Source organism: Acanthochromis polyacanthus, chromosome 2 (genome assembly GCF_021347895.1).
Source record: "Acanthochromis polyacanthus isolate Apoly-LR-REF ecotype Palm Island chromosome 2, KAUST_Apoly_ChrSc, whole genome shotgun sequence".
NCBI lineage: Eukaryota > Metazoa > Chordata > Actinopteri > Pomacentridae > Acanthochromis > Acanthochromis polyacanthus.
The window spans coordinates 13,358,734-13,377,941 of record NC_067114.1 but is presented as its reverse complement, the minus strand read 5'-3'; the positions used below and the strand labels follow the sequence as shown (position 1 = coordinate 13,377,941).

Here is a 19,208-nt window from a genome sequence, read left to right as displayed (position 1 = left end):
TCATGTACTTTGTGTTTTGTCCTCTCTGCAGGAATCTCTGCCTTCAGAGCTCCATGTTTCTGATCAGAAGATAATGGCCTCACCAGCCTCCCATGTGGTTATTGTTCTCTTACATGTTGTTTGTCTGTTTTCTATCTGCTGTCCTGCTCTCTTTCCTTTAACCCAACCACCCAGGCGGACAGCTACGAGACTGCTTGAACATGGTTCTGAAGAAGGTTTATTCTTTTCTTCCCACTCACTAGAGTGTTTGTTTGGATTTGTTGGCTTTCTTTGTATCATATTGTATGCTGTTATTATCAGGTCTTCATCTTACTATGTGAAGTGCATTAAGAATAATTCATAAGATTTGTTGCTGAATAAATAAAACTAAATTGATACCTGTGTGTCCCATGTAATACCAATTCAAATCCAGATGAATCTATGCACACTTGAAGCATTAAGGTTTTGTTGTCAGGTGTGTGAAAGTGTTACATCTTTGGTGAAGTGCTGCATAGATTGAGTGAACGTTTTCTCAGATCACTTTCCACAAGGTCTTCTGATCTGCTCACTCAGTTTAATTGCATAAGCAGCTCAAACCAATGCATATTGCTGCACTTTTGTGAATCCCCAGTTCTGTTCACATATTTCCCTCATTTAGAGCTTCAAGTTTGTTGTGTGATAATTCCCTGAATGGCAGCAAAGCATTTCTGCTCTGGATAAAGCTGTGACCCGGAGGATCAAAAGTAGATTATTCTAAATCAAGTTGGAGAGATATTTCAATTAAAGCCACTCTAATATTTCTACAGTTTCAGTGATGGCTGCAAAATGTCTGGTTTGCCTTTTTGTTGAAGCCTTGAGATTTGTTGAAATTAAATTTACACTGGATTGTGACTGATCAATTCGATAACAGCTATGAGAATACAGACCAGACAAATTCACAAAACTGACAGAGTCTGAACACTGACAGTGCAGACAAACATCACAGCAGGAAATTAATCTGGCGTATCACCTGGAACAGTTTTTGGATATGAGTTCTGCAGACTCAGCTCACAGTCACACACAGAAACACTCACTAAAAGCTGCAGATTGCCAGTTTAACTGATCTTGAACTGGAAAAGGCACATTAAGTGTGACACATATTGTACGATACACAAACTTACAGCTTCATTTGGACAATAACTTCTGACTCCTAATGAGATTAAATACTGTCTTGCTACTGTGCACATTTCTATTTCAAACACCGGACTTCAGAATCACGTGCTATTTACATTCTTTTACCAAATTCACATTGCATAATTACTCTCAAAGGATGAGACAATCTGCCATGAGAAGCTGTTGTTTGGCCTCAACGTAAAGGCGGCGCTGATAAATAGCAGCAGCCATAGAAAAGGAAGATGGAGTTGTGTAAGTTTGATTGACAGCACTGGATTAAGGCATTACGCAACACTGTTGGGAGTAAAAAAAAAATAAATCCAGATGAGATTAGGATCTGGATCCTTGCTGTGTCCAATGCTCTCTGTCTCTCCATTCATCCGTCTCTTTCTCTGTTTCATGAAACACATTATCGGGGAGGTTGTTACCCATTTAAGTTTGGGAGGAGGAACCGCATCACAGTCCCACATTCACATAACGACATTCAACATTTCAGCGTCTGTATATGAGTAACAATTAAGCAAATGAGCATCAGAGCTGATCGCAAACACAGGCAGATGAGGCAAATTAAACTAAAGAGACACGAGATAAAGCTCCCCTCGTCAAGCTTTTATCCTGTCGCCATCTAGAGGGAGAAAATCACGCTGCAAATTTCTGTTTCTAGTCACAGTAATATCACAAACTAGTGCTGAACTGATTGGATGAGATGATTCATCCATTTTAAGACACACATTTAGTTGAGTGAGCTCTGATTAAAAATAAATGTTTTGTTAGCTTCTCAAAATGTGATCATTCATTAAAACAGGCAGTCTGAACACACATATTTATCCTCTTATTGTATATTGTAATAATTACTTATTATTATTTATTCTGCTACTTCTGTTTAAAAAAATAGTTAAATTGACATAGTAAGGGCAGCTACATCTATATAGCCACATTTAAGTTTAAAACCTCACGGAAACGGAAACAACAATTTTAGGGTTTCATTGGTTTTGTGACACATTTAAAATGATGGGTTTTATACCTCATCTTCAGCACCATTTTACAGAATTTATAAGCCTTATGTACATTTATTGCTTTGTAATTTACTCTTGAGGTCCACTAGAACATATTCAAAAACTATATTTGTTATTTTTCTCTTGCTGTGTATTGCTGCAGCACATATCCTTACTCTGTGTTTACCTTTTCTCTCCCGTCTCTGTAATTGTGAGTTTACATTCTGGGTGAACAGCAACAGGCCACGTTCAATAGAAGACAGCAATATGAAGCTACAAACTACAACAAGTGTTTGAGTGTCACTCCAGCTGTAGTTCTCCAGCAATGCAGCTGGTCCACACTTGCCTGTATTGTAATTTTGTCACTCACAGTGTGAACATAGCAAAAGGCCGGTCTGCTCCACAAAGGTGAGGAAAACTCTATAAACTCCAGATCAATGAGTAGCTGACTGGAATGTATCTCTACAGAACTGAATTGGACTACTAACACCAATGCACTCTATAAGAAAGGTCAGAGCAGATTCCACCTGCTCAGAAAGCTGAGGTCCTTTAGGGTGCAGGGAGCACTTCTGAGGACTGCTTATGATTCTGTGGTGGCATCAGCTATCCTGTGTGGAGTGGTCTGCTGGAGCAGCAGGAAGAGACTGAATGAACTGGTGAAGAAAGCCAGCTCTGTCCTGGGCTGTCCCCTTGATCCTGTGGAGGTGGTGGGACACAGGAGGATGATAACAAAGCTGTTGTCTATCATGGAGGACACCTCCCACCCTCTGCAGGAAACAGTAAGATCACCAGGCAGCTCCTTCAGTGACAGACTGCTTCATCTGTGGTGTCTAAAGAATTGATACCGCATGTCCTTCCTTCCTGCTGCAGTCAGACAAGCTCCCAGTAGTTCACTTCACCCATGAACTGTGCAATTAAAATGTAAATAATGACACTATGTGCAATTTAATTTTTTTTCTTTAAATATTTATATTTTCTTCTTGAAGGAGAAAGTATCTGTTGATATCTATGCAGTGTGTACATTGTGTGCTGCTCTTTTCTTTGTACTGTTTTTCTATTTGCTGCTAGAAGAGTAAAAATGTCCCTGCTGTGGGATCAATAAAGGTTTGATCTATCTAATCTTTCTATCAGAAGCAGCTCTAGCGAGGAAACAGTTGCAGACTGCAAGGCATCGACTATTTCTTTGTTTGAGAGTGTGTCAAACTAGCTGCTAGGCGTACGTTATGCAAATGAGTTATGTGGTGATGTAGAAAAGTAACAGAAGATGAGTCTGGATTTCAAAGTGCTAAAGGTATATAAGGAGTATTTTCTGTGGGAGAGAATATCTGCCTTTAGCATGGACTCTGCAGACCTCCTACATGCATGAAAAAGCTGTAACAAACCCAAAATAAAAAAGGGAAACCGATAAAAAGCACAATCAGCATTCTTAGAGGCGATCAGCCACAACATTATGCCCACTGACAGGTGAATAATACTGATCATAGTGGTACTATGTGGTTTTCTGCTGGAAAATCCTTGGATTTTGGCATCAGTGTTGATGAGACCTAGACACCCAAGTAAAGACGGTCCCAGAGCAAACACGCTCCTTCATGCAAATGGGAATCCTAAATGTCACTGGAGGAGAACGTACCCCACTACGTCAAAAACATTAAAAAAATCTGGAACATCTTTAGGAACATGACCAATCACCCAAGATGTTGAACTGACCTCCAGACTTCCTAGACCCCATTCTGATGAAGAATCAACAGGATGCAGTGGAACAAGTTTGATTCACAGAGACCCCACTGCACAACCCAGAGCACCCAAAGCATCCACTGCCAACGTCCTGGTTCCAGACTCCTTAGGATGCCCTGAGAGGTCCTCTGGTCCAGGAGCAATGCTTCAGAGCAACATAAAGTCGACCAACATAACACTAGGCAGGTGATCATGTTTTGCCTGATTGGTGCACTCTGTAATGCTCTCACTGTCATAAATGTTGTGTTCTTCTAAGCACAAGTTATGTCAGGTGTCACTCAACAGGTGTTTAAAACAGCACTGTAATATTTAGACTTGGCGCTGAAGTTCATGTTTAGTTTCCATCACAAATCTTAATGATCAACGGTTTTATATTATACAAATTTTATTACTTTTTCCACAACTCAGCACAGCTGAAAAAATACTGCAGCCACTGCAAATCTTTATATCTTCCTAGACAAAACAGGGGAGTCTTTAAGCCTCTTAACTTGAAGGTAAGGACCTTAAAAACACTGCAGGATCTTGCAACCCACAGCGTGCTTCCATTTTGGTACTGTGGCACTGAACGAAATAACAACTTGAGAAATTACTCTGCGAGAATATTTAAGAATTAAATCTACTTCAACAGAAAGTAGAGCATAGAAGTCGGACCAAGTTCAAAAATCTGAAATGTCTGTAACATCCTGTGCATAAAACACTCATGAGCATGACAGAGAGATGCAACCATGAAGCCTCTGTATGGAGAAAACATCTGACCATCTACAGGCACATGAAGTTCATGAATCACACAGAAACAAGCAGCTGCTGTTTCACAAAACAACCTCGGAGACAAACACACATGTTCCAGTTGCATAAAATATCTTGAGAAAATGCTTTTCTATGTACTTCTATTAAAATTTCCTAAGAGAAAAATAACAGTTGCACAAGTGTAACTTAATGCATTTCTCAAAGAAACATCCTTTAATAACATTTCATCATTTGAGTGCCCTTTAAAGTTTAAAGGAATTCTTTTTTCTGATGCACAAACGTTTTTAGCAACAAAAACAAAAGAAAGCTACTTAAACAACCTTTAAAGGCAGCTCGGACACAGTCACTGTAGATTTTTATTTAACTCACTAAAACCGTAAGTGTGCCAAGGATAGTGTTTTGGTTTTAAAAAAAAGATCCTATGGATGCTTCATCTTGGCACACTCCACACTGTTTCTGTAGTCTTGTTGTGAGATGTTGTTGCAACAACCTCCTAATTTAGGCTGAAAAGTAAAGAAATAAAACAGAAAAACTTGAAGAAGAAAATGTTGTATGCAACCAGGCAGTTTGGAGCATCAGTGTCCCCTCAATCACAGATATGTGCAAACTATGAGTCCTGGCTGATGAGAACTGTGTGTGTTATTAACCTCAGATCAGCTGACGTCAACATGATTAGCAATGAGTTTATTACTATCAGCTACATAAACTAGTCAGCCGGGTATTATTTTTACATCAGGCCTACGAAAAACCATCTCTACTTGTTGAAAATAAATTGTCATCGCTCGGAGTTTAATACAAAATACGGCTGGATCTGCTGGCTTCAAAGCCCCGCTGCCTCCTCCGTCAGCCCCAGTCTCTATAACGGGTCTCCCGGTGTGTCCACCCGTCCCATCACATTTTCTTCCGGACGCTAACAGCCACCGAGGGGCTGTACAGCAGCCGGTCCCGTTCCCGCACCTCCTCCTGCAGCTTGGCCTCGGCCACCCGGAGCTGGCGGATGGTCGCCTTCATCTCCTTCATCTTCACCTCCATCAGTGCGATGATGTCCCGTTGCTCGTTCAGCTTCCGCAGCAGCTCGGCCGACGTGGTGCCGGTGGTCAGAGAGTACGAGTGGTCCAGCGGGCTGCTGGTAACGCTGACATACTGCACCGGCTGCTGGTGCACGGTGGAGCCGGTATCCAGCGGCGACTCCTCGGCTATGAGCTCGTCCCCGGTGATCGGCGCCGTGTAACAAGTCCCCTCTGACTGGGCGGGCAGCCGCGCCGTGCCCAGGTACTCCCCGTTCTGGCCTATCTGAACCACGGTGATGCTGTCATCGCTCGCCTCGCCGCCGGCGTTGCCCTCGGCTCCTTCTGCCGTGTTGCCCAGCACGCTGGCGACGACAATCCCAGAGGTCGCTGCAGCGGCGGGGGCAGGAACCGCCGCGGACACTTTCCTGCCTCTGCCCCGCCGGCTCCTGCGCTCGTTGACCCCCCGCAGCGGGAAGAGGGACGGAACTCGGATGCTGTAGGTCTTCCTGCCGCCGGCAAAGTGCACGCTGCAGACTCGGTGTCCTGTGGTGGGCTGGAAGGTGCTGAAGCAGCCGCTGACCCCGGCCCGGGAGATGTTCCTCAGCCACAGCTCCCGCAGCGTGCTGTCCTTAGGAAACGTGTAGAAGCGCAGGTCCCGGTCCCGATGTGAGTTGTTGTAGCAGCCAGGGACGCAGCAGGTGAACCCGGGCATGTTTACCGCAGCGCCGGGACCAAAACCACGTTCACCAGATTAAGTTTGTATATTTTTATTGTTGTTTCTTTATTCTGTGCGCTATTATCAAGCTCGGCGGCCTGCAGGCGGAACTACACGTCCCACAACGCTAACAGCTTCCTGTTTATTTTTCACCAAAGTGAGTCGCTCTGCTTCGTAGGACGACCGAATCCAGCCGAATTTATCCGAACTCGTAGCAGACGGAGCTCGTAGTGATGCTGAATCTAGGGCTTGTTTATGATTTTCGGCGGTATTTGTCTTGTTTTGTTCTTCGCTCTGTTTTCAAACCAACCGTCTCCCACTGAGAACTAAAAGTCCCACAATTCCTTGCGCTTGCTTTCAGCGTCCGTCAGTAATATGGCGCCCCTACTGGTTAGAGGTGAAGCAGTTCCGCTCGAAATATATAATTTAGTTACCAACGCAAACATTAAGAAAATAAGGGTTAAAACACTAACTTTCATCCACAATGATTATTTTTTCCTAATTAATCTATTTCCATGTGAAACACTCCTCAATTATCTATTAACACCTAGACAGATAGGCTATTAGTTTCTGTGCATGATAAACACATTTTTATTAATTCATATAGGTGTTTTTAATTACACTTGATGATTCTAAACCTCTAGTCAAGATGAAGTTAGAGGTAAAGATGCCTTGGGAATTATGAAACCAAGCATTATGAGCTAATAACTACCCTAAGCAACTAAAGTAAAAACACAGATACAGGTCAGAGTAGGTTTTTATCTTGAATACAGTGTACATACATAGACATCTAAATTAATTTAATCAGTTAAATAGGAGAAGTATGTTATTATTTTTTGAAAAGCCTGATTAAAAGTTTTATTGCACAATTTAAAAATGTCTCCAGCTGTTCAAAAGAAGCAGTTTTGTTGAAAAAAAAAGTTTTAAGTTGTGATATTGTGATAAGTACTATTTGGGTGAATCAAACCTTTAAAAGCTTAGGTAGGACATGAAGTATACTTCGTGTGGAATACTCGGTGTGATAAAGTGCAGCCTGTATCTGCAGACAAATTTACTGGATCCAAAATGAAAGTGGAATACTTCTTGAATAAGCCTTTTAAATTCTAAGTATATTTTGTGTGACAACATTCTTTAAAACCATAAACTGTGCATTTAAACTGTAAGTATTGCACTATAGTGATCATCTAATTTGGTAGCTGTCTATAAAAAATGCTCTAAAGGTGCAGCCATAGAAGAAGTGTGCAGCCCTGAGAGTGCAGCCTTCAGCTCTGTAGTCTCACCCTTCTGGTCTCCAGGCTGCTTGTAGTAACCTTTAACAGCCACCTGATGGCCTTGTAAATTCATCTCAGGGACTCAAGTCTGTGGTGGCAACCATGCACATACTATGTGGCAACAGCTCAAAACCTGCCATCAGGAGTGTGGTGGTGTGGTTGGCGGATGGCTGTTGATATTCACATTTTACATAATCTTTCTGATCATCCTGACAAACATTACTGGATCTGACAGAAACATTTGGATATTTTCTATGGATGCACATTTCAAACTTCTTCAGAGGGACTATACAAGGTCTGCGCACCTTTATCATTTTCTCACTTGCTGCTTGGACTTCAAGTTGACCTGTTGGAAAACCAAAGTATGAAATATCCATATAAGACCATTTAAATTTGTTCTTGAGTGACCTTTGGTGTTGTAAATTATCACTAGTTCATTAGTTTGAGGTAAAATGGCATTATCACCCACCTACCTAATGCACATTGTCAATAACCCTGCATTTATTATTAACTGTATTTATTCTTTATCATCAGAATCTGCACAACTGACATTAAGCATTTTGTTTGCTTTCATTCATACTCCTTTACACATATCTGTGACTGTACATATATAATCACTTGTTTACCTTTCTTTAACCTGTTAACCTTGTTTAAATACATGTTTTATGGTCAGTTTCTTTGCATGTGTACACACACGGCCAGCAAAACTAATTCTGTATCTGAAAGTTGATTAAAAATAAAATAGACATACAGAATGCATTAAACTAAAAACAGCTTGTATGAAGTTCCTTTATGAAGGTGCCCAGGTGTGGCTCATCAGCTGACGACCCTCAGCTCAAGCAAGGCAGGAACACCTGTCCACGTGGAGGGTCATCACAGGTTCAACAAGACACTGAGGTCAAAGTCAACAGCATATCCTCATGCTTTAAATGAACTGAACCAATTAGTAGCCAGAATATATGGACTCTGTTTTAAAAGGGTTCCCAGATAAAATAAAATTAGACTAGCCTTTATTTAGTGCACAGCGGGGAAATTTGCAGTGCTACAGCAGCAAAGTGGATGGTGCAAAAAAGAAGGGACCTCAGTCAAAAAGTAAAAATTAAAAACGAAATAGACATAATTGCTCTTGATGTTGTACAGATTCTTCTCTATATAGAAACTCCTCCGTGAGTACAAAAAACTGATATTGCATTCTTGCATATGTTGAAAAAACAATATAGTACAGGAACCAGGACCAGTTCTGCACTAAAACTTAGCTGGGGTCAATACATTAGACAGCTGTAAAAAGAAAGAAAAAATAAAGAAATGCTACAGATGCCAAATTATTGGGATTTTCAGTGCTTGACTTAAAACACGTTTCCCATGATGCAACTTCACATAATGTTTTATTGGCTTTTTCCTGGCCACAAAGCAAACATTAGTAGAATTTCGGTTAAGTTTATGGGTTTACATCATATACTGTATGGTTTACAAGCAGCCATATTTCCAAATATGGCTGCTGTCCTCTGTGTCCCCCACCGTCAATCTTCCGCTGCTGACTAATCTCTCGTCACAGTCTCCGGTTCTCCCATAGTCCTGCTGTTGCTACTGAAGTTACCATTAGCAACTGGGCAGCGCCCGGCTCTACACCTAACGCTCCGCTGATGTCGTCCTGCCAAATACAGTAGGTAGCTCATTTTATCTGTACATTTCGCAGTGGTTTGTTGAGTATCACATTTAAAAACCGGCAGATAATTCAACTTTCAATATCAAGTCTGTGAAGTACTTGCGTTTTTTGCGAGTTTTCTAGTCGCTTTGCGGCTGTCTGGCCCGGCTAGCTTAAACATGCTAGCTGACGTTATCAATAACCTCTCTGTCTAGCTAGCTCACTGTGTATGTGTGTTTGTGTATATGCAACGAACACGCTCGTGTTAAGCAAAGCACCGGCTAGTTTCCGCAAGCTTGTGGTGTCGTTTAAAAATCATGGCTACCCCCAGCTACTACTACTGACCTCGACAGCGACAGTTTGGTGTGGCATCGCTTTGTTATCTGTCCAGTTGACTCGACATAACACGGCTCGGTTAGTCTGCAGTGTGAGAGGCTTCAGCAGCTGTCAATCTGGTCAATGTGTGTTTGTCTGTTTGAAAAAGAGAGAAGTTGCTTCTGAAAGGTTACACAGGTAACGCAGGTGCACAGGCACACACACTCCTTTATCAGTCTCTACTACAGTCATGGCCACAGGGAGTGTCAGCTACTGCCAGCTGCTAACTCTAACATTAACATCACGTTTTCCCCTACTAATTTAAACTCATAGTATTACAGATACACAAATCCATTAGAACAAGGCTTTATTAGTGCCCAGCTAAGATAGAGCTGCTCTTTCTCCAGCTGTATGAAACTCATAGCTCCTGAAAAATACACTTTGGAGGAGCTCTCACCATGTAGATCAAGAGTAATAACAGAAATTACATGTACTTTTGAAATCCACATGACAGTCACAGGTCTAAAAAGCTTAGATTAGGAAACCAGGAAGGTGAGTGGTAACTTGGGAGGAGCTGAGCAACACAGTATTTCATAATTATGTTGTGGACAAAATCAAGCACTTGTTTAATGTTATTAAAATAAGCTGCTGTCTCTGCAGATGTTTGTGTTTAACTTGGATACGTTTTTACGCACGACAACACAAGGTGCACTTTCTACAGAGGTAGAGATGACGTTGACATTCGGTGGGTGTGGAGCATGCAGGGAAAGGCATGTTAAGTATGCACAATGTAAGTGGCTGTCATAGGCTGCTGATAGGCAAAACTGGGCTGGACACGTTTGTCCTGTTTGTTAACACATTCCCTAAAGCTGGGAGAAAAATAGATTGTGCCATGAGAGAGGTAATTGTAATTTTTTGGAATATATGTAGGACATATTGTTACACTATTGAATCTGATGATGGATTTTGTCGGTGGCCTCCAGCTTTAACAGTGTGTTCTTTCATTTTTGTAGGTTTTACAGACAGCAGATCGAGCTTTGACAAACAAGTGGACTGTTTGCTGTTGAGATGCCGGTGAGGCAGGCCATGGTTCACACATAAGTTCACAGTGAGCGGCGCTGTCATGCTGCCAGGAGTCGGTGTGTTTGGCACCGGGAGCACAGCCCGAGTGCTGGTCCCTTTGTTGAAAGCTGAAGGCTTTGAGGTTCATGCACTTTGGGGGCGAAGCGAGGAGGAAGCGTGCTGCTTGGCAAAGGAGCTTGGCATCCCGTTTCACACCAGCCAATCAGATGACGTCCTGCTGCACCAAGATGTTGATTTGGTTTGCATTTATATTCCACCCTCAATGACAAGGCAGATTGCAGTCAAGGCACTGGGTAAGAGCTTCAAAGCACACTTTCATGAGAATTGTGACTTTTCATTTAATTTGTGTCATTTGCATTTGTGCTTTTATTTTTTTTTTAAATTCTTTTTATTGCCAATTGTACATTGGCTAGAATACATGTCTCTTACAAAGCAATCATAGTTTTATATGTTTTATAATATACAAAAATAAAATATAATACAAAAAGAAGAAAAAAGAAACAGAAACAAAAAAACAAACAAACAAACCAACAAAAAAACAAAACAAAAAAACAGCAGCAACATCGAACTTAAATAGATTAGATATGACAGAATGGCAGATTTCTACACAGCTTGGGTTCTATGACAAAACAACAAGAAAACAGTGTAAGCCTGAGCTGAAGTTTATAGAGCAACGATGGTAGCATACACTAAACAGAAGCTGTACTCTAACGACAGATGAAATCAATACCTTATGACAGGGAAAAGGACCATTTGTGCTTTTAAAATGTGTACTCTATCTCAAGCTGTGGAACATATAGTGCTGCTGTAAAATAGAGAATATTTGTGAACATTTATTGAAAACCAGAAGTTCGGGTTTATGTGAATACGAGAGCTGCAATGATAATTTAATTAGTTGTCAGCTATTTCGACAAATGAGTAATAGATTTGAGTAATTTTTTAAGAAAAAAAGTCAGAAGTGTGTGATTGTAGCTTTCCTAAATGTAAATATATCCTAGTTTTCTTTCTTTCCTCTTCTGTTACAGCAAACTGAATGTGGAGTTGTAGACAAGACATTTGAGGATGTCGTCTTTTTACTCTTTTCTGATATTTTATAGACCAAACAACTAATTATAAAATCAAGAAAATATGGAGTTTAATTAACAATGAAAATAGTTCAGAATTCCAGCCTTATATGTGAATAATGATGCTCAAATAAGCTTTGTTTCATTTGAAAATACCAGACTCAAGACCTTAATTCCAGTTTCCACTCACACGTTATTATAATTAGCATCTGAGTTATACAAACTACTAACGTGTTTGACCCAGCTGGGTGTGGCAGGTCAGATCTGGAACATTTGAAAACTTTTATTCTAAGTCCTTCAAAAGCACCGATTCTCAAAATATGACTGCACTCTTCTATAGAATATTTCTTAGGATTTATTATTGACGTGTGAATAAACATGTTCATAGCTACAACCACAGGGAACATAGTCATTTAAGGAGGAAAATCCAAAAACAAGTCAAGCAAAAATGTGAAATCCTGTTAGCAGCACACTGAAGCAGACATCATGTCATATCAGAGGAGAGGAGATGTAAAAAGTTAACCTACTGTATCTGATGGAATTCCTGAGTGTTGACCTCAGTTTCCTGTTTTAGTTGCAACTTCCTGAGTGTTTCCCCACCGAAGGACTTATCCACGGCACTAATTCCAAGAGCGACTCAAGGCCAATCTGCATATATAGAAACTATGCACATCCTCTGCGCTATCGCATATGGTTGAAGGAGAATGTGTTTATTTAGACCAAACACCAGGAACAGGACAGGAATGCAATCTATGCAATCTAAGAACATCAACTCCACATTGTGCCTGAGCTTCTGGACACCAAGTCCTTCTACCTTCAGTTCAAATTAAAAACACACCTTTTTTTGTTTTAATGGGTACTAAAAGCTAAACTACATGCTGGACAATGTCAGTGGGTACTGACTGTAAAACATTAACTGTGAAAAGTGGTGTTTTCTCAAAGATCACTGAAGTATCTGACAAATAATAACCGTTCACTTTCTCTTTCTGCAGGCATAGGTAAGAATGTTGTGTGTGAGAAAGCTGCAACTGCTGTGGATTCATTCAAGATGGTGACGGCAGCCAGATACTACCCACAGCTGCTCAGCGTTATGGGTAATACCCTGCGCTTCCTGCCAGCTTTTGTCACAATGCGGCAGAAGCTGGTGGAGGGATATGTGGGCGAACTGCAGGTGTGTGATGTCCGGGTGTACGGCCCGAGCCTCCTGGACCAGTCGTATGGCTGGACCTGTGAGGAGCTGATGGGAGGAGGCGGCCTGCACACCGTCGGCTCTGCCATCATCGACCTTTTAAGTTACCTGACGGGCGCTCGAGCCCACCGGGTGCACGGTTTACTGCGGACCTTTGTGCAACAAAATGGTTTGATTCGTGGCATCCGCCGTGTCACCAGCGATGACTTTTGTTTCTTCCAGATGTTGATGGGTGGGACCGGCTCTGGCAGCGTGTGTTGCACTGTGACCCTGAACTTCAACATGCCGGGGTCGTTTGTGCACGAAGTTATGGTAGTTGGATCCACTGGGAGGCTGGTCGCCAGGGGGACAGAACTGTACGGTCAGCGCAACGGGAGTAAAGGTGAGGAGCTGTTGCTCGACGACAGCGGGTGGGTGGGACCGGAGGTGAAAGAGATGCCTCTGCCTCACCTGCGGGGGCTGAGCTCCATGGTGAAGGCACTAAGACAGTCTTTTCAGGCTCATGAGGAGCGCCGGTCATGGGCGCGAGGACCAGTTGCCATGGCGCCAACTTTTGAGGACGGTCTGTACGTGCAGACGGTGGTAGAGGCGGTGAAGCGGTCCAGCTGTAGTGGAGAATGGGAATGTGTTGAGATCATGAGTCAGGAGCCAGATCCAAACCACAACCTGTGTGAGGCTCTTCAGCGAAACAAGAACTAATTTATTCACTGGGCATACCTGCTACCTGTCTGACAGAACCAGTCTGACTGTTTCTCCTCTAAATGAGCTGCTTCAGCAGTTTACATCATACACGACTACTTTACATGTTCACGTTCTGTCACGGTTTGAACAGAATGTTGTGTTTTCAGAGAATGTAGCTACGTTGTGGCTGCTTGTAACCATCACAGTTGTGATTTGTTTTACACTAAATTTTAAACCACAGCTCCATCATTCTGATTGCTACCAGAAAATATTAGAAGGCTTGTAAATGTGTCAAAATCTACCTGTGCCCCACTGACTGACACTGGTGCCAAAAGTAAATGCTAGCTTCTTTCTCTTGCTTGAAGTCATGATTGCAGATTTCCTTCTGAATAAGGTCGATATACGTCAACTGTCAGTAACGCACCACACCTGCTTCAGATATTAGCCAGAAGCAAAATTAGCTGAAAACATGGGTGATGCTGGACTACAGCCTTTTTTTCACTTTGCATTTGTTTTAACAGAAACATGTCCATTATCTTTCTAGTTGGCCAAGAACACCCCTTTTTTCTGAAATTATTTGAATGTATCAAATCAGTTCCCTAGTTATTTCTGCGATAAAATAAATTGCTGATTGAATATTAGCACTGTCAATCCAACATTTGGGCCCATTGGTTAGTTTAGGATTGTGACCAGTTTCCGAGGGTTTTGTACGACAGCAACACAACACTTGGTTCCAGGACAATTTGTTTTTAGCTGTTAATACCTGAAAGATATAGTCTGAGACAATATGCAAATCTCTGTTGCACAAAAAATGTAATTTGTTTAAATGAAAATATATTGTTGTTTATACACACCAGTACCATCTTTTGTAACGAACAAGAGTGTTTTCTGCAGGCATTAATGTCAATATGAAAGCATGGGGATGATTTGACTAACAAAATAGTTGTCATGACTCTGGTAGAGCTCAGATGATTCCCTACTAGAGCTACACCAGTTCAGAATGAGAATAATGGAGCTGTGTATGGTTTACTTTGTGTTTAGTTTTGGACTGTGCTATAATAAGCCTAAATTTAGATAGTTTGAAGGATTGCGAGAGAGGCTTGTAGGTTTTTATGTTCCAGCATGCTGTGACATTAATATACCAGGGATTGACTAAAATAAGCTATGTAGAAACTAGAAAAATAAAAGTCTAATTTGTAGCATCACCCCTCAAAATGCCCAGTTCTTTATTTTAGATGTTTCTATTGAGTATCACTCTGCTGTAAGCTAGAAAAGAGGCTGTTAAAAGATTGTAGTTTCTTGCTTCACAGACACAGCAGCTACAACTTGTCTTCTGGAAAGGGGGAAAAAAGTATCCAAACCCCTCAAACTACTGCATCTTTCAAGTGTTTTCAGTCACAGTTTCATCCAAATCTACTACTTCCAAATAAATGCACTTGTCCAAGAACTCATCACTGCAAATAAAGTGGTAGTATTTTAGGTAAGTGTTTTCTAGATATGTTTGATTTCTGTTTTCTACTGTAAATCTAAGGCTGGAGACCAGCTTTTAACAGCCACCTGCCAGGCTTACACAGGGTGAACATATGATCCTACAAAGGAGAGATTTTAGGTAAACGGCAGAAACACACTTGTCTACGAAATGCCAGATTGATGCCCTTTTATTGATGAACTGACAGACTTTTACATAGAAAACCTGAGGGTGCTTGACAACAGTTTAACATGCATATAAATGGTTTGTTTACATTTGTTAAGCAGTGAAGTAATTTTATGTTTTTCCAAGATTTGTGTCTAAAAATGTTATTACATCCACCATTTAACACCTTTCACTCTGAAACTGTACTGATCTTTTCATGAGTAAAATCACTGGATTTGACGTGCGTGAGAGTATAAATGGGCCTCTCTGAGCTCAGACCAAGAGAAGCGACGGTTTACAGTTGTTCTAGTCACTCACTGCATCTCACTTCTGATGAAGGAATATCAGTCTTCACTGTTTGTACCGCTGAGACAGGATGTATTGTTTAGTCTGGTCGCTTCTTCGACCCGTAAAGGATCTGCAGATGTGGAAACAAACACAGTACATGCTTACCTCACGCTATCCCAACAGTGCTTTACAAAAACAACTAACTGACTTTAAGTGTCTTTATAAAACGCATCACATTCGCCTGCAGAACCCGTCGATATTAAAATGCATTCCAACTGAGTCTTCACCTTCCTGTCAACAGTTGTTTATTGTTTTCGTTTGTTCTTTGCACTGAAACTAATTAGATGCCACATATTTAAAATGCAGTGTAACGCTTGTAACAGCCAGCTCACTGCAAAGATGAATTTAACATGTATGAGGAAGACTATTTATTTATGAGTTGGTGTGCAGAAAGTTTGCCATCGATTGTTCTGTCCAGTGTTTGTGTTTTCAGCCTGTGAATTTCTGTATAAAACTGTAATATTTATCTTTTTGTTGTTGCTTTTTTTTTTTTTTAGATTTCGAGTCATTTTAACTGATAATACGACTTTTTGGGCACTAATGTGTTGCTTTAAAGTTGGGAAACTGTGCTGTTCATCTACCTGACAGTTAATTCCTTTAATAAATAAGCTGTATTCATTTCATGTCTCTTGTCTGATGTGACTTTATTCTTTCAGCATTAAAAAATCTCCTTTGCTTGCCAGCTAAGTCTTTGAAACTATAACTCATAATATAGGCGAGCCTAGACATGAGGCTGGAAATGTACGAGGACATTCAGAGGGCCGTGCAACTAAAAAAAAAAAACTACCCTCCAGGCTTTCTGGGAATAAAAGGCTGCTGGAGTTTATCAGGACAGGAGCCAAAATGACAAGAAGTTCAGGAGTATTTTGGGGGGAAAAAATGCACTGATGGACAGATAATCAGCTAACCAACCTTCATTTGAAGTTTATAATTAAACCGTGTTGACTTCAGAATGTCTGATAACATAAAGGAAGTAAAAGACTGAACAAATACAGGATAGACTATGATAGAAAGATTTAACTAATTGTTCATTTTGTAAATCTTAAACTGAATTATCTAATCTAAGGGACATAATCTGCTCAGACTCTTGCTCTGTCCTGAAAAGTGTCATTGACATACTAGATCTGGTGCATTCTCTATAGCAACTGAGACACATTTCAGTTCAGTTCCTATGGGAACCAGCACAGAGAGGAGAAGAGGAAATGAAGGAGAGGTCCAACAACAAGAAGAAAAAAAACAAAAAAGATTGAAACAGGAAACAATAATGGCAGTTGGCAGCGCTGCTGGGAAAAGAAACAAAAGAAGAAAAATGACTAGTTAAAGATCTGGATGTGCAGCACAAAACACTGAAAATAAGTGGGAAAGCATCCAACTGGCAGCTGTAGAAACTGTCAAGAATAAGAGTCTGAGCATCTTCTGCTATTTCATTGTTGCAAACATACAGAGGAAAGACATAAATTAATACTAGTGCTAAAAAGAAGTGCTGGCAGCTGTAGGAGGAAGCCACTGAGGACCTGATGAAACCAGAGTTCACTAAAAGTATACACTAAGTACAGTAAATGCTGGATATATACATTTATGTAAACTAACTCATTATTCACACTTTAAAAAGACACATTTCTGTTCCTTTAATTATAACCATTATTGGGCCACCGCTGTGTTGGTCATGAGATTAGGAGAGTTTTGTGAGTAATTAGTGTGTTTGACAAATTTTAAAATTTACCTTAAACGTTCTGAAAGCGAAAGCGACAAGATGCACGAGATATTCATCAATAACTAAACTAAGATTAAACACATGCCGTTCCTCCAGCCCTCAGAAATTATGTAATCGGCTAAAATGTCTGAAAAGCTATTTGATGGAACGCAAAGAAAGAAACTTCAGATGTAGGAAGGTCCCAGCTAACTAATGCTTCTACGCTGTGTTTAAACACATCCATAATAAGAATAAACATTGTGAATGTTCTTGAAGAAACATTTGTAACAATTCTTTTTTCCACCAAAAAATGTTCAAAGATTTCCCAAAAATGTTGAAAATGTGGACATTAGAAATGTCACTGTGAAAATGTTTTTTCTCCATGTTTTCAAACCTTAAAACGGGTCAATTTTGACCCGCTGCAGGATGACATGAGGGTTAAAGAGCCTAATATGAACCTAAATGCTTTTCTACCAGTTTCAGTGAAACAAATCCAGTAACAAACATGTCTTTGTAAAGAATGTGCAGCAGGTTGATTCAGGAACACATTTAAAATCCGGTTTCTGAAGCCAACTGCTTCTCTTTATGTACAGTGTAGTTGTTGTGTTTGTCCAGCAGATGTCAGCATAACAGCAGCTATGAGGAGAGTTTGTTAAAGATGTGAATATTACAGAGCAAACGGTGAGCTTTGGACTGAGGCAGGGCTGCAGAGAACAGCATCACATATATTCATGCCAGCTGCAGTAAAGTCAAAATGTAGAAGCAAAGGAGATAAAAGCAGTAAAACCCCTCCCTACATAGTAGCAGCAGTGTGCGCCTTTTTGCCCTTACCTCGTCTCTCATTTCACTTAACATAATGTTAGCACTATTGGAAGTGTAACATTTACAAAAAACATTGTAAACGTGTCTCATTTTGATGAATTGTCATAGTTGAGCAGGTTTCAAGGATCTGTGATTAGATTTTGATAGTACACTGATACTATGAGCCAGTGGACTCTGATGTGATGATAGCACCACTTGTGATAATTGTGAAACGGTTGTCACTAAAGTAAGTTGTACGTACACGGGATTTACTCAACTGATGCAAAACCACTTGAATGGCCCTTTGCAATGTCTTTTTTAGGACTCAGGGAGGGACCATCAGGACCAACTGTCTGGACTGTTTGGATAGAACCAACGGCGTCCAAGCCTTTTTTGCTCTTGAGGTAGGAACCCAACTGTGTGTTTAATGCTTGTGTCTTCCTCTGTCAAAGTCTGTAGTCTGCAATACAGTCCCCTCTTCCCTCTTCCCTTAGATGCTGCCTAAGCAGTTGGATCAAATAAATTTGACAGAGAAGCCGCAGCTGGTGGCCCGGTTCCAGGAGGTTTTTAGAACCATGTGGTCTGCCAATGGTGATTCCATCAGTAAGATCTACGCAGGCACAGGTGCTCCGGATGTCAAGGCCAAGGTACACAGTGTGGACAGTAAACACACAGAAATGCACAAGTTCACAGTTATTCAGTCAAACAATTTATGCACATTGTAGTGCGTAGCTCGTCATCATAACTTTCTTTATTATCGGATTACTTAGATTTGGTCAGATTTCACTCAGTTTCAGCGCCAAAATACTGCTCCATGGGTTACATATGACATAGCGCTGGCATAGTGCAGCCTGTTGTAACAAACATGTGTAACTATTTTAGTATAAGCTAAGGCAAGATGTAATAAAATTATTAGATATCTAAATATTGCTCTCTTACATGAAATATTTCTGCAAATTCCGTTATTTTCATAAAACCTTCTTATATTTTAGAACACTAAGGCTCACAGAGGGTCAGAGTTTCTCACCAGTCTTGGCCTTTACATCCTACTAATATCTCAAAGAGGATCAGTCTATCATTGATCAGGCATGCTCGCAGTAGCCTCGTATATGAGGCCATGGACAGAAAAACATCAACACCCACTAATAAAAAT

General features: G+C 40.8%; 2 protein-coding genes across 4 annotated transcripts; one reads left to right on the top strand and one right to left on the bottom strand.

Moving 5' to 3' along the window:
- Window positions 1-4,789: 4,789 nt before the first annotated feature.
- thap11 (THAP domain containing 11) lies at window positions 4,790-6,329 on the bottom strand. The gene has a single exon (XM_022205925.2). The coding sequence runs from the start codon at window positions 6,327-6,329 to the stop codon at window positions 5,499-5,501; it is 831 nt and encodes a 276-aa protein (XP_022061617.1). The 3' UTR covers window positions 4,790-5,498.
- gfod2 (glucose-fructose oxidoreductase domain containing 2) lies at window positions 6,253-16,184 on the top strand. 3 transcript variants are annotated; one of them, XM_051945032.1, is made up of 4 exons: window positions 6,255-6,372; window positions 9,159-9,266; window positions 10,577-10,939; window positions 12,703-16,184. In XM_051945032.1, exons 3-4 carry the CDS (start codon window positions 10,687-10,689, stop codon window positions 13,596-13,598), a joined length of 1,149 nt encoding a protein of 382 aa, XP_051800992.1. In that variant the 5' UTR covers window positions 6,255-6,372; window positions 9,159-9,266; window positions 10,577-10,686; the 3' UTR covers window positions 13,599-16,184. The 3 variants fall into 3 exon arrangements, with proteins under 3 accessions (XP_022061616.1, XP_051800992.1, XP_022061614.1); XM_022205924.2 differs by lacking the exon at window positions 9,159-9,266 and having other exon boundaries at window positions 6,253-6,372; XM_022205922.2 differs by lacking the exon at window positions 6,255-6,372 and having other exon boundaries at window positions 6,681-9,270.
- The last annotated feature ends 3,024 nt before the right edge of the window (window positions 16,185-19,208 follow it).

Excerpts from the sequence above, each read along its gene's own strand:
- thap11 (XM_022205925.2), bottom strand. The coding sequence starts at position 6,329 with ATGCCCGGGTTCACCTGCTGCGTCCCTGGCTGCTACAACAACTCACAT.
- gfod2 (XM_022205924.2), top strand. The coding sequence starts at position 10,687 with ATGCTGCCAGGAGTCGGTGTGTTTGGCACCGGGAGCACAGCCCGAGTG. Across the intron at positions 10,940-12,702 it reads GATTGCAGTCAAGGCACTGG|GCATAGGTAAGAATGTTGTG; the intron begins GTAAGAGCTTCA and ends CTCTTTCTGCAG.